Source organism: Sparus aurata, chromosome 20 (genome assembly GCF_900880675.1).
Source record: "Sparus aurata chromosome 20, fSpaAur1.1, whole genome shotgun sequence".
NCBI classification, from domain to species: Eukaryota; Metazoa; Chordata; class Actinopteri; order Spariformes; family Sparidae; genus Sparus; species Sparus aurata.
In genome coordinates, this window is record NC_044206.1 from 13,111,105 (window position 1) to 13,126,589 (window position 15,485).

Sequence of the window (15,485 nt, forward strand, 5' to 3'; positions counted from 1 at the left end):
TGCATTATTAATTGCTTCTTTGAAAGTCACGGAGCACACTGCTGCGAGCGTGGGAGTGAAGTTGGCTCACTAGGAAGGAAGGATATCGGAGATCCCCCACACCCACCGTCTCTTCCTCTCTTCCCAATTTTAAGATCGACATTTAAGCCAGTCTTTCTCTTATCATCTTTCCCTTTCCCCCTCCAAATATCTCAGGCCTCCCTCTCTCCAGCTCTGCCCCCTCCACGCTCTTCAAAGTACATTCTCCTCTTCATCTCCTTTTTATCCTGTCTCCCTCCATCACATCTATCCCCACATGCTTCATCCGTTTTTTTCCCCTCCTCTCTGCTAATATCTCAAAATATGCTCCCCCCTCGGCACCCACCACACCCCCTCCACCCCCGTCCCACCCTCTCCACACGACTGCACTCAATTCTCCAGTGTAGCTAGTCAGTGTGTGTGTGTGTGTGTGTGCGTGTGTGTGTGTGTACGTGGTAAGGTGAACACAGGGCCGGCCTATTTTTAGTAGCAGAGCTAGAGAGAAGAGGAGCAGAAATGATCCGCTTCCCTATAGTGAATGTAATCACTAACAGCATCAACTGCTGCAGCATGGTTTTTTTTTGGGGGGGGGGGGGGGGGGGGGGAGTCAGAGAAATGTAGTGGGGTAGAACTGGTAAGCAAGAGGCGTTAGTCTTTCTAATCTATCTCTGTAAAGGCGTCAACACTCGCAGAGCAACGGCAAACCAGTGGTGAAAATGTGATGATGATTAAAGCTTTTGGTTTACCCTGTGACGAGGTGTGTGTCTGTGCAGGCTGACCACATGAATGCAGTGACAGTTTCAAGTTGTTTTTCTCCGTTGTATTCTTTCTCGACCCGATGGATTATGGCAGATAGTGCTGCTGATGAAATATACTGTAAGTTACTGGAGAGTTTGTACAAAGCTATGGGTTGAGATAGGGCCGCGCAGTAAATCAAAATATAATCGAAAAATATGGCCAAATGCAATGCACAAATGGCAAAAGCTGCCAACAGCAACAAAAACATGCCATTATGAATGAAGTGTTTTGGTGATACAGAGATGCCCCAGCCTACAAATCATATTCTCCAGACTTATTGGAACATGACTGTTTGGTACTGCCGGGTTATTATGAATCCAACTGCCTTTGTAGGTTGAGTTTGTTTGGTTTAGGCATGAGGAATGACATTGGTTAGAGTTAGTTTAAAAATGTCAGAGAAAGGCTCTCACACACATGCATGGATATTTTTTTTCTGCTACTTTATATTCAGATATATACAGATTAAATGCTGCATCAAAGCCACAGCAGCATACTTTTAGAAATGACATTGATTCATTGACAATTGGATAAAAAACACTGAACTCATAATCATAAAAATGGTGAATATGGAATCTGATAATCGGCAAGCCCATAGTATACTGTATACATATATGCCAATATATGTATAGTTCTCTTTTACATCAACTTTTGCTACCGAAGTTTATTTATTGAAAGGAGAGATATTTTGATACTTTTAATCAACTACTAGTTGTATGGGTGACTTTCACTTCACTTCACGCCTTTTGTACGCATGTCAACAGCGGTTTAGGTAACTAAAAACCTTTTGCAAAAGTCTCTCCAAGGTGCAGAATCTCTGTTGTCCATATTTACTTTTGGATGGACAGAAACAGAGATGTTTAGAAACAATGATGCAGGCACCCACGTTTGTTTCCTAATTGGATCTCATCAGTGTCTGGCAATGCCATGGTAAATGTGACCTTGTTATCTTATGATATTGTTGAGTATTTGATACACTGTCTATATTTCGAGAGACACAAACTGACATTGAATTACAATGATGGAAGAGAAGGACGAAAACAGCTGCTGAGTGGCGTTATCCAGGAGACTGCTGCACCGCCTCATCCTTTGTCATGTTTCAAGGAAATGTGTTGCCTCAGTACCAGCCCCATCACCTGTTACATACTGTAATGTAATAGACACTTAAAGTGAATGGGTAAAGTCAAAGAGCAATTAAAAGTAAAAATGATTCATAGTATTTTTTTGCAAGTAAACACTCCTTAAACGCTTGACTGGAGGGAGATTGTTAGAAATACTTGTGTATGTGTGAAAGGCAGGCAATGATGGCCAATCAGAGGCAGAGTAGGGTGAGTTGTAGCAAGAAAAGGTATTTATTTTTAATTGAAAATGAAATGCAGAATTACCATTCCCACTTACACCACGATTAGAATTGCAGTTGCAGTATCAGTCAAAAAAGTGCACTTTTATTGTATATTGTTCAGCCCTTTAATGAGAAATACTCTCCTCGCCTAAATGGAGATGGTATCTTTTGCCTCCTTGCTATTCTACTCCACTTGATTGGTCTGGGGAGCGAAGGGTGTGTGTGTGTGCGCGCGGTTGATGACAGGGGCTCACTGTGCCAAACGAATAAACGGTCCTAAGAGCCATCAGCGCCGCTTGTGAACTGTAAAACCCAGCATGGCTGGAAGTGGTTCCTGTGTTCTCTCTCCATGTCACCCTCTGGGGGGGCAACAAAAAGATGCTACATTGCAACAGATTGACTTTGATTTGTTTTATTTGTTTTCATTACACCGCTCTTTGTGCCACTTGTTGCTTGGATTTCTGCCACTCGGGATTTTGGTTTGCATGTTGGATTGTGGGCTGTGACTGCCTGCAGTGAAAGGTTTTCACTGCGTATGACAGTGTTGTACGTACCACCCTGTTCAGGGACGCTTTTGTTTGGGATTTAATTAGTGTGGCACTATGAAATCCAGCTCTGTGGTTCCTTGTCTCCACATTTTCAGAGATCAATAGGTTGTCTGTAACATGTGGATATCGAGATACAAGCATACTATCCTCCAAAAAACACCTTGTATGCCTGCCAGTTGTGTGTAGCCTGGGTGATGGAGGGAAGGCAGCAGGATTTTAGCTCAGCACCGAATTGGCTGATCGCGGTCTAGCTGCATGATGGCACTTGCCCAGTAACAGAATCAGAGACAGCAGCACTGTGTTCATTCAATGAGGACAGTCAGCCAGACTTATGCTGGCAGATGTCACAACAATGCAACCTGAACGACGGGAAAATATTTTCTTCTACGTCAACATCATTCATACCGCACAATCCAAATCCAAAAGATGGTTTTCCAGTTTGGTACTAACTTGAAATAATATTCTATGCACGCAGTTACTTCAATGCTTATCATTTTTAAATACTTGTCTATGGAGACCTGTTTGAGTATTGTTATTAGTGTCATTCTTAGTATCGTTATTTGCATTAACATTGGTGTCATTATGCATTCGTATTGTTAATACCATTGGTATAGTTATTATCGTTACTGGCAAAAGTATCTTTGTTATCACCATTAGAATTACTATCATTATCACTATTGTTGTTAGAGCATTAGTAACACTATTAGTAATGATATTATTGTTTGTATAGTTATTACCACTGGCATTGTAAGTAGTATCGTTATTAGCATGAGTACTTTAAGCGGTATTGTAATGAGTAGTATTCAGCGGCGTAACGGTACACTGAAGTCAAGGTTCAGTACGTACATCAGCACAGGGGTCATAGTTTGGTAATGGGAATAAAAAATGTCTTGACAGTGGTAGCAGTACTATGTCGGTTCAGGATGAATACATGTGCCATTAGTAGTGTTACTCGTATTAGTATACTAACACTTATTATTATTAGTATGTCGGTGAGGGACCGCTTGGAAAAAGAATGCAGTAGGTCGAATTGGCAGTTTGACAAGTGACAGATTTTCATCTTTAGTTGCATGTCCCTGAGTTTCATATTACTGTTTCATTATACTGAACGGTGCGAACAAACAACTGTGCGTTCTGGATGTGAACAGGCTAATTGCAGCATGTGCAGCCCATTTTTCACTTCTGGGAAGACTGCAGCAGATTTTCAGGTCTTTCAAGTGACTCAGAACAATCCACTCAAACGTGTTTGTGATACGAGAGGCGAGTGCAACTGGATACTCTTAACACAAGCACCTTCTGGATGTGAAAGGATGGATTAGAATATGCTGAAGCACGTTGCAGGATTTCCCAGCACATATTGAAGGCGTACCACACACCATCATCATCAGGCCCTGCTGATTTATTCATCAACTGAAGTTCCCTTTAACCTGCAGATGAGAAAGTGTGAAAATTGGCCTGTAACTGCCACACAGTATTTCTCAAGGTAATGAATTCATTCTTAAAACACAGAATGTAAAAGTCTGCAAACGCACACAGTATTGCATTTGTCGTACGTGAGAACTCAGATGTCTCTCTCAGACAAAATTTGGAGCATTAAATGCAGTCGTTTTTATAACTGGTTTAAGTCATTGCTGCCATTGACGGATCAGATTAAGCCAATAAAGCAGACGTCTTGGCAAACTTACATTATATCTATCGTTGGAACTAACAGGCTTTGAGTTTATCCTCTTAGCTTCCAAAAATGATGATGTTTGTGTAATATTTTAGATTAGATTCCAGTAGAAGTATTCCGGTGCTTGTTAAGACTCAGGCTGTTTTTTTTAATAGACCTCTTCTGTATAAACACCTGTCTCACCAGAGAGAAGTTATAGTAACTACCTTACAGCCAGTAGCCGGAGCTGAACTCTACCAGGTGCAGTTTGGACTTAATGAGGCTGACTCTTTAACCCTCTGTTGTTTATGACTGTGCTCTTTGAGCTACATTAGTTTGTAAGTCCAGTCTCTATATACCTTTCCACTCGACCTCTGTAATAAATCCACATTGGCCCCTTAGCCCACAAAATATAAGCCAGCACAAGGGTCACGCATAAGCCAGCAAAGTACAGAATCGGTAAGCTACATGGAGACCTCGGCTGGCCGGGGCGGCGAGGCAGCACTGAAGTGATTTCGTCTGGTAGCTAATACCGCATCGAGGCAACAGAATTGGATTGTGGAGGATGCCGACTAATCAGTTCGCCTCGCTGTGAGCCTCCAGTACGGTGCCCACATTACAATCTCCAGCCTGTTTTGACTGACATGACTGGCCATGCCCACTTCTGACACCACAAACAGGAAACCGGATAGGGTTGCGTGTGTGTCTATTGACCCTCTCGGGTTTGTACAGGAGGGTTTTAGATGGGCAGATAGTGTGACAGATTGGGTGTCTTGATCTGTTCATTTATCTATGTGGTCTGAGTCCAGCATACAGGAGGCAGCACCATTTCAGGGTGTTTAAATCCAGTGTGTCACTTTTAAATGCTCTGGCGCTCTGCAGGGAATGTGTCAGAACGAGAAGCGTTTGGAATGTTTGTAAGCGATTTGCATATGTGTCCTGTATCCTGGCTGGTACATGGCAGGCGCCAACATTTCATCTCCTGTTGTGTACACGTGTGGTGCCACACTAACCGCAGGAGTAATTCCTCCAGACACACAAGTAACTGGGCTGGCAGGCAGCAGCTTTGTCCTTGTTTCTCATGGAATCCAGGGCTCATGTGGCGGGCCTTTAGTGTCCCGAATTAATCATCATCCACCTGCAAAATGTGTCCTATCAGAAACGCAGGGTAGAGATTAACCATTAGTCCTCAAAGCTTCAAGTGTCCTTCAGGCTCGCATTAGCTGTTTGGAAAGCTTTATTTTTTAAGTGCTCTCTCCAACTCCTTTTGGGCCTGATTTGAAAATGGATTTAATAACCACCTAACAATCAGATATTGATACTTAAAATGATTTTTTTTTAACTTCAGCTTAAAGGGGAATTCTGGTATTTTGTGCCAGATATTTACATGTTCTGGTGCGTAAGTGATTCATACTTACCAAACGTTTTGAAATTGATCGAGTAGATCGCCTCACCCGGCAGCAACTCCAAGTGTCGAGGTTACATCCACTGATACTGAAAGTGCTTGTTTTTGTTACTGACCGGCTGAGGTTATTATATTAACAATACTATGGCAACGATTCCCACAGAAAGAGACCTTTTGTTACATAATAAGCTCTGTGTCATGACCAAAAACACAAGTCATGTCAAGGAGAAGTCTGGCTTTGAAATCGCTCAAGATTAGAGTTGTTCAGGAAGATGTAGGTGGAAACATGAGTCAGATAGTTGGAGAGAGGAGTTTGGAGATTACTTATAGGAACTGCAAACAAAAATGTGTTTCCGAGGTCATGGATGAATATCTAACTGATTTTAACAATCTAGATGAGGCAGCAACTGTAACCATTCACCTTGCAAGGTTCCAGATGGAGACTTCCCTGAATGAGACTTGTGTGTCTGGTAACAAAACCAAACGTATAATTTCACAGAAAGGTCTGTCTATTTATGAATTGTTTGCGTAACGCAGACACTTGGAATAACAACCTCAGCGTGTCAGTGGCAATACAAGCGCTTTTAGTGGATGCAACTCTGACCTTTGCAGTTGCCCAAAGGGATTACACTGCGGCCATTGCAACCATTCTAACCAAGTTTGAATCATTTAAACACCCAAATGTAAATATAAGGCCCAGATGCTGGAATTCCCCTTTAAGTAAGATTTTTAACACAAGTCTTTTTTTATTGTATTGGTGTAATTTTACCCTGAAGTATTGGTCCTCCACTTGAGATAAAGATCTGAATACTTCTTTCTCCATATATTAAATAGAAGTTGTTGTGACAACATGTGCAGTAGACTCATCTATATCACTTTTCCTCCTTCAGAACTCTGTGAACTTCGTGGATGACAGTTTCCCCCCGGGACCCCGCTCTGTGGGCTTCCCCGAGGGCGACAGTGTTCAGCAGCGGATTAAAAAGTGGCTCCGTCCCCACGAGATCAACTGCAGCAACTTCAAAGACCGGGGCGTCAAGTGGTCCGTCTTCCGCACACCTCGACCGTCCGACATCCTGCAAGGCCTGCTCGGGAACTGCTGGTGAGCCAACTGACAGGAGGACACATGGGAACCTCATCAGTCTAGATTACCAATGTGGAGGCAGGTCATTTATTTAAAAAAAGAAAAAAGGCTTGAAAAGCAAGGAGGAGGTTGCCCTGATTAACGTTTTTCGCCCAGGTTGAACAAGAATAGCCGAAGATCTCCGAAGTTAAAGGACATTCTTCGCTCACTTCAGACCCTGTGAGAGTTCAGAGTAATATAAAACAGATAACGCTTCACGTCTGTGTGTGGGTTTTGTCTGAGTCTGCTTTAGATGAACACTGCAGCCCTGAAGCTAGCAGAGGCAGAGACAGTGACAGAGAGGCAGTGAAACGGTGAGTGAAGAGCGAGAAACTGAAAAATTGGATGGCAGAAAGTGAAGGCAAGCATTAAATGAAGGAGGGAGCAGGTTGGAGTTGGATAGATGCACAGATACACCTGACAGGGAGATTATTCACGGAAATGTGAGTCTGGACACACGCTTTATCTCTCTGCCCTTGTTCTGTGTGTCCTTTGGGTTTCTGTTTATGCTGTATGGGTGTTGCCATCACACACACACACAACAAAGAACGGTCATTCACGAAGTTGTCCCAATACAACTTTTTGCTTCACCACCGGCATGCACACGCTTATCAAAAATAACCCTCCCCAGAGCCGAATCCTCTCACTTGCGACAGGATGTAACCCTAATTCATCTCTCTCGCTAACACACACATACACACACACACACACACACACACACACACACACACACACGTCCTAATAAACCGGCAAACAACCCAGTTCCCTGCAGCCAGCCAGTGACAGCAGAAGAGGTAGTGTCTTGTCCTTGAGTTTCGGCTGCAAATACAAGCTGACATTAGAGACACATTATGACACGCCTAATTGGATTTTCATTCGATTCCTTATTTTTTTTTCTTTTTTTTTTTTCGGAGCCGATTGGGTTTTCATCAGCGGCTGAACGGTCTCGATCGGCCTCGCTCAGCTGCCACTTGAGCAGATGGAATATAGCTTTAATAATACACATAAAGAGTGTCAGTCTTTAAACGGCTGCTGCGCTAACACACATTGACGGCTGGCCTGAAAGGGATATTACTTTTCGTCTGTAGATATAGCGACAGTAATACTCATGGGAGACGGATCAAGTCAGACTGGTAATTTGAGTTCTGGTCATTAACCGTCTACAATGCCTGTGGTTCACTGACATTTTCCCACTCAATCCAAACAAACGGCTCTATCTCGCTAAAGATGAATGATGAAGAGTTGTTTTCCTTTTAAAATGCACAACTTCCACTTTGATTTGGTACGGTAAAATGGGGGCATTTGTAGCTTGTTAGACAGAGTTTGATTCAACACATAAAAAATTAGAGCGCATTATTCCGCCAAGGCCCAAAAGTCCCCTTTGATTCAGTAATTCCATTAGGCTTAATCCAATATCAAATTGAACTTATTGAAATGTGCTAGATCTTATTTTTATTTGGATCTGCATCAAATTGTACTAACTCATAAATACCAGCTCCCTTAATAGGCCCAATTTTCTTCATCAAGAACCACATTATTCCCTGAGAAATTAAGGAAAATGTCCCAAAAATGCTATATCTTGCAGTGTCAAATAAAGTGACTAAAAATCATGAATCCAAAAGTTAAGAGCCATCCTTCATCCAATTTCATGGAAATCTGTTCAGTAGCTCTTTGTGTAATCCTGCTGACAAACCAAACAACTAACAAATGGACACAGGCAAAAACAACACATTACACTAACACTTTAAATATGTTGGATCAGATTCATCTCTGTCTACCTAGAAGAAGACATCATTTCACATAAATGTTCTGTTCCTCAGCATTTCTCGCAGTTTGCTTCCTGAATCAAAATTCAGCGTCTGACAACGAGACTGATCGTTTACTGGATAATGGTAGGCTTTCAGAATAAAAGAGGAATGTCCCACTCATCAACCCACGTGGCAATAGTTTGAGAATAAACAACAGTAATGTGATAGTAGGTACTGTCTTTGGCAACTTAAATCAGAAACAATCGTTAAATTTACACATGGTAAAAATTGACAGACGCTTTTGCAAATTTCCCCTGAGAAAAAAAGCCTCCTTCCGAGGCAGTGAGAACCAGGCAGGTCATGCTGTTTAATGATGGTGATTATGTGATGTAATGTCGAGCAAAATGGTTGAACTCAGTGTCTTTGTTGCTTTCCAAGATGCACAGTGGGTCAGGACCTCTCTCACAGCACAAACTCAAGGCATCCATTACATTATGAAGAAGGCAAGATTCACAAGTGGAAACAGGTTGGAAATCGGTGAAAAAGAAATCTTACATCATCACGATGTAATCTGCGGGTTCTGGTTATTGATGACACCTTGAAGTATCAACAACACAAAGCTCAGGATTTTTCCACGTTTTCATTCTGAGATTAAATGACGGGCGCTCCCGGGGGCTACAGGGTAAAGAAAGGGGGTCAGTATACTGTCAAATCAGCAGTGAGTCAGCAGCGCACATATTTTAGCTCTTTTTTTCCAAAACTTGAACAGTTTGTCGCCATTTCATCAGAATTGTATGAGCTCTTTCTACATTTGCAGATGAACTAACGTTCACTTTAAAATATATTCCTTTTAAGTCAGATCCCTGTGTGCCCAGCCGCGTTTCTCTTTAGTGAGGAATTAGCATTTTCTGATATATCCCGATTTTTTTGATTAACTAATTTTCTCTCTTGCAAACTAATTAGGGGAGGCGAGCCAGTTTGTCTTTGCTGCAGGGTGAATTAGCTGTATTGTGGATGTATCCAGAAGCCATAGATGCTTGACTCGTCAAATGTGATTGATTTTCAATTAGGGCAAATTATGTGAAAGGGGAAAAAAAAACGTTCATAACTGCTCAAAGTACTGTGCGGAAAAGGATGTTTCAATTCAACATTTACAGTCTCTTGGCTGCTCGTCTGATTTCGCTGTCTAAAGCAAGCATCCGTTCATCCATCTACCCGTCCGTCACAATCAGCTGATCATTTATGTCTTTGCATCTCCATTCATTTCACCGGCTGACTCTGATTGTCTTCGTTTCAGTCACATCCCCTCATTCACCCATCTGTCCATCCTCATCCGGGGTTTCATTTTCCGACTCACTGACTCTTATCCCTCCCTAGGTTCCTGAGCGCGCTGGCGGTGCTGGCGGAGCGTCCAGAGCTGGTGGAGAGGGTGATGATCACCAGGACCATCTGCCCAGAGGGGGCCTACCAGGTGCGGTTATGTAAAGACGGGACGTGGACCACGGTGCTGGTGGACGACATGCTGCCCTGCGACGACTATGGCTACCTCCTCTTCTCCCAGGTCAGGAAAAGACTGAGGGATATAGGGGATGAATCGATGAGACAATGGTGAAAGAACAGGGGTGGACTCTGATATATTATATATGGAAAATCAGGTGAAGTTTTGTAGTCCACAAAACATTTCTAGAGCTTCACAGCAAAACAGCGCTGCAACACTCCTACACAACTAAAATGGATGGGGACATAAAATGTAAACAAACAACTGAAAAGATACATAAAATGGCTCCATGAAGCGAAAGCCCCGAGATCTAAAACTGGTTTGAAAAGATGTTCAGCTGCTACGCAAGACGTCATGTATGCATGCTGGCATGCCACTGCTAATCTGATAAACATTAGACAATAAGTACTGAGAACAATCGGTTGATATATCTCTGCATCTCTGGATAACAAAGCTTGCTTTCTTGAGATCTCAAAGAATGTATTATCTTGATGAAACGGCATTTAATATTCTGTGTTAACCACACAAATAACTTGTCATCTCGAGCAAATGAATCAAATTTAACTCATTATCAAGGGAAAGCGGAGGAAATAATATTTTGACCCATGACCTTCGTACTGACTCAGTACAGTACAAGTCAGCTTTTGACAAGGACGACGAATGCATGACACACAGAAAGAGATTTCTACGGCATTGCTGTGTTGATTTTGATCCTTCTGTCCATTGCGAGTCCGACTGAGTCTTTCAGAAGCAGCCAGGACGTTTGACGCACAGTGTATTAGACATACAGTATATACTGCGCGAGTTATGAATAACGAATGCATTCTCAAGTTGCTCTTGTGTTTGTTCATGAGCACTCATGTTCGCCTCATTGATGGACTTGCAACCTAACATCAGTGTCATATTAACTTCTTAATGTTAGTTCAAGTTCATTCATTATCTGGCTTTTTATCACTAGCATGTCTCAAAGGAGCCAACAGAGAAGGATCGCACCTCGAGGTCTAATTAATCAGCAGTCAGATGAAGTATGCATTATGCAACAAATAAGGCAGATGGAAACCAAAGCAGGCGCTCACATGATGCTGCAGAGGTGTACTGTAAAACCTGTCGGACCGTATCTGCATAATCTTGTTGAGACTGCCTGGCAATGCCAACCTCAAAGAACTAGAGAACGAAAGAGCGCTAATTTTGGGTGAGCAAGGTCAAAGTGGATTCCTTCTCGAATTCTTTGACAAAATGATAAGCAAACATTCACATGTGTGCTGATAAGACAAGAAAAGACAAGACTTTCCACTTTTTCTATCAGGTTATCATGTCCACAAACCTTTAAGCCTTTAAACACTTGAGTCACAGCCAACAGGTTGAAAGCCAACACCTTAAAACTCAACATCCTGTTTCGAACTAGCTTGTGTCAGTGAGCTGCACTCTCGACTGAGACGTGACTAAATAGTTTCCCTCTTCTGTTTCCCATCGTTCCAGGCCCAGAGGAAGCAGCTATGGGTGGCGCTGATTGAAAAGGCCCTGGCCAAACTCCATGGCTCCTACTTCGCCCTGCAGGCAGGGCGTGCCATCGAGGGCCTGGCCACACTGACGGGAGCTCCATGCGATTCCCTGATGCTCCAGGTCAGCTCCACCAACCCTCGGGAGGAGCCCATCGATACGGACCTCATCTGGGCCAAGATGCTCAGCTCCAAGGAGGCTGGGTGAGAGACATGGAACAATGTCTTTGCTGGCTTTGCCTGGCATTTACTTCTTTTTAAACCTTACCTTTACAATGCAGATAATGCAGTAAACATCTACTTGGAAAAACACTGATTTAACATCCTGTCGTCACAACTACAAACACTCAGGTGTTACAAAGCTGCAAAGGTGCTGAATGCCTATTTGCAGCATATTTCAGTGATAAAAGAGGACTGATAATGAGCACTTTGATATGTGAGCTCTCAAAGCGACATGAGACAGCTAACTGAAGTCCAAAGGGGGAAAATCATCTGTGGCCAAACTGCAGGTCCATCTGTTAGACAACCTGCAGTATTTTTTAATATATCAAAGGGGAACAGCCTGGAACAACTGTCGCTTACTGTTTTTTAACATCAGCAAAAGGAGCAGCAATCAGTTTGGGACATATTTGAGGTACACAAGAATAAAACCTTCGCATATTTGCTTTTTGTACTTTTTCCTGCCAAACGGGATAAAATATTTTTTAAATTAGATTTTAATATTGAGGCTTTTCTGGAAAAAAACGATTTAATAAGTAAACAATTAACATAATAAGTAATAATTAGTTGGAAATTACAAAAAAAGTTTTCAGTTTCCTACATCTTCCACTGTGTATCGTTCTTGTTAGGTTTCTGATGGGTGCGTCCTGTGGAGGAGGCAACATGAAGGTGGACGACGTTGTCTACGAGTCTCTGGGTCTGCGGCCTCGACACGCCTACTCTGTCCTGGACGTACGAGATGTTCAGGGTTACAGGTATGAACAGACAATAGAAGGAATGTGAAGTAGAGTCGTTACGTGCCTGTCTTTGCCCTTTGATACATCCCATCCTGATCACTAGTTATTTCTCTTTGGACTTCCTGCCTATCTGCTCCGCTCTCCTTCCACACATCTATATTATTTCTATAGCATTTTGGTGAGAAAACATTGAACCACATAGCTTAAAATTGCGTTGCATACACTGCCAATTGTGGGTGGAAAATATGCATAATCCAATCCTCAATTTAGATGAATTTACTGTCAAAGCATCAGTATCTGACGACCTGAGAATGAGACTCAAAACTCAATTATAATTCAATTCAAAATCTGCCTACACACTGTTGCTGCAGTTGTCTGCTTTAATGCACACACACCAGCTCGCCTTGCCTTTCTGTTTCTCTGTCCATATATGTCGGTTGACGTTCCTCGTCAGCAGTTTATTTTACGAAGAGGCTCAAAAACATTCCTCGAGTTTTGGATTTTTTCACCCACTTGTTGAGATCACGTTGCCTATTAAAACTAGCAAAACCTCTGACTGCTTTCTTCTTCATAGCAATGTGATGGCCTGATTTCAAACATACAGGATCGTAATACTAACTCTGGAAAATCTTGTGTTTCTATGTGAAGTAACAGTGAGGATACACACAGAAATACACACTCCTCTTCATGCTCTCCCACATAAAAATCTACATCTTAGTCGTCTCATTGCTGAATTATTTCCTCCCGTTCCTTCAGCTGCATTTCTCCGCCGTGACTGTCGTAGATTTCATAGTAGAAACCATTGACTCACAGGGCATGATTCACTGGCACATCCTTGTAGAGAACCCACGTCTTAAAGATTTTGTTTACTCATTAAAAAAGCATATTTATAAACAAGTCTCCCCTCAGAATTAAAGCTACATTTCATGCATCATAGATATTGATGGAAATGTACCCGGAGTTTAACACTGACACATACTTTGAAGCGTTCCCCGGACGATTTATACGTAAATGTGGTGGAGGTGTGCTGCCAACAGAGAACAGGTGCACATCGCTCCAGCTTGATCACTTTGATCATGATAGCATTGTGAGTCAAAACAATGGGAGCTTCTTCCGGCCTACCTGTGAGAGGAAGTTGAGTGTGGTCGTAAATCCCAGGTGTAATTTGCTCAAGAGCCTCGCACACAGCCACTTTAATTTACTGCCATAAAGCAATCGGAGTGGAAGATTGGGCCGCGGCGCTTGATCTAAAATGGGTCCGAGTCCTCCTGCTAGGAGCCATCGGAGATGAAAAGCAGCTTGGAAACGGTGATTCACCTGCCTGCCCCCCCCCTCATTTTTGGGGGGGGGAGAGGATACTCTCCAATATGGTTTTCCATTATACCTCCCAAGTTTCTCACTGTAGGGAGGAGGCAGTAAAATGAAATGGGTTGTTAAAAAGTAGGCAATCATCCATAAGAGGAGCAATATGAGTCTGCGGAGAGATGGGATAGTGCGTTGACTGAAAGACACTTTAACCGGTTCCTGTTTTTGTCGCTTCCTCCCTGTTGATCGTCTCCCTCCCTCCATGTCACTCTCTGCTCACGCCTCAGGCTGCTGCGACTGCGGAACCCGTGGGGTCGCTTCTCGTGGAACGGCAGCTGGTCGGACGAGTGGACGGACTGGCCGCAGCACCTGCGTCACGAGCTGATGGCTCACGGCAGCAGCGAGGGTGTCTTCTGGATGGAGTACACAGACTTCATAAAGTAAGAACAGAGAGATGATTTAAATTTTCTTTTGTAGTGGTATATGCGTGTTTTCTAATCTGTTTCTAAACCTTTTTGGTTTTGTTCAGCTCAGGAAACCGTGGGCTTGTTATTCACCAAGACGCACACAACCACAATGACATCACAAAGCTTTAAGTGATAACCCACAACTTCCTTGTGTGTAGATGAGTAGGTATGGTGTCATAAAGTAACCCACTCTGAGATTATTCATTCCCAGGCTACCTTTTCTCCCCCTGGTGGCCTTCAGGAGACATGGCAGCATCTGTCCTGCCAAAGAGTCTTTATGCACTTTCATAAATAGCAAAGAAAGGGCAGCAAATTCTCACATTTAACAAGCTGGAACCAGCAAGATTATGACATTTTTCAGACTTGCTCACTACTCTCCTGTTTATTCCAAACAAACCAGAAAACAAGAAACTATCAAATGTTTAATTCCTGTGCATATTTATCCCAGGAAAGAGCTACACCAACAGCAGCTGTTTAGAAGAACAAATGTTGATGCTTGAGTTCACTGACCCAGAAATGTTGTTTTTTTTTTTCCGTAACTGAATCATCAAGCTGTCCTCAGAGGAAAATCAGATTTTCAGAGCAATGTTCAAAGCTAGAAAGCTGGCAGGGTCAGCCACATACAAACAAAGTAAAACAATACGAAACTATGTTGATCTTAAAGGTCAGTTTGTATATCGAGTTAATTCAGCCAAGAGAGTTTGTTTATTTAGTTTGTGTAGGCTTAAAAAAACGGTCAATGAAGATCTCTCTCCTCTGATTATTTATTCTTGAAAACTACATATCGCACCTTTAATTGAGCCATTAAGATGAACATGATGAGCTAAGATAAGAAATAACATTGCCAAAGACTATTATGTAGACATAAGATCGATGGCCGTGCAGTCTTATGTCTTTGTGGAGACTGCTGACCATCTGTTACTTACACCAAGCTGAGCGACAGAGCTCTTATTTTTTTTTTCGGCCATTGTGTTTGTCACCATGTTCTTGTTATTGAGTTGTCTGCTTCAGTTGCCACGGATCCTGCAGGCAGAGGCTCAGACTTGTGTTTTGTCACATTCGCCTGCCTGCCTGCCAATCAATCACACACAGCATCAAGTATTGACTAGTGTTCCTCTAGCCGTTCTTTCTGG

General features: G+C 42.6%; 1 protein-coding gene across 2 annotated transcripts in view; it reads left to right on the forward strand.

Moving 5' to 3' along the window:
• capn15 (calpain 15) overlaps positions 1–15,485 on the forward strand; it is a 49,764-nt gene that overhangs the window by 24,396 nt on the left and 9,883 nt on the right. For both annotated transcript variants that reach the window (XM_030400137.1, XM_030400136.1), the window contains exons 3-7: positions 6,650–6,858; positions 10,005–10,188; positions 11,605–11,828; positions 12,473–12,598; positions 14,173–14,325. In XM_030400137.1, coding sequence (XP_030255997.1) covers positions 6,650–6,858; positions 10,005–10,188; positions 11,605–11,828; positions 12,473–12,598; positions 14,173–14,325 — 896 coding nt within the window. The remainder of the gene's footprint in view (positions 1–6,649; positions 6,859–10,004; positions 10,189–11,604; positions 11,829–12,472; positions 12,599–14,172; positions 14,326–15,485) is intronic.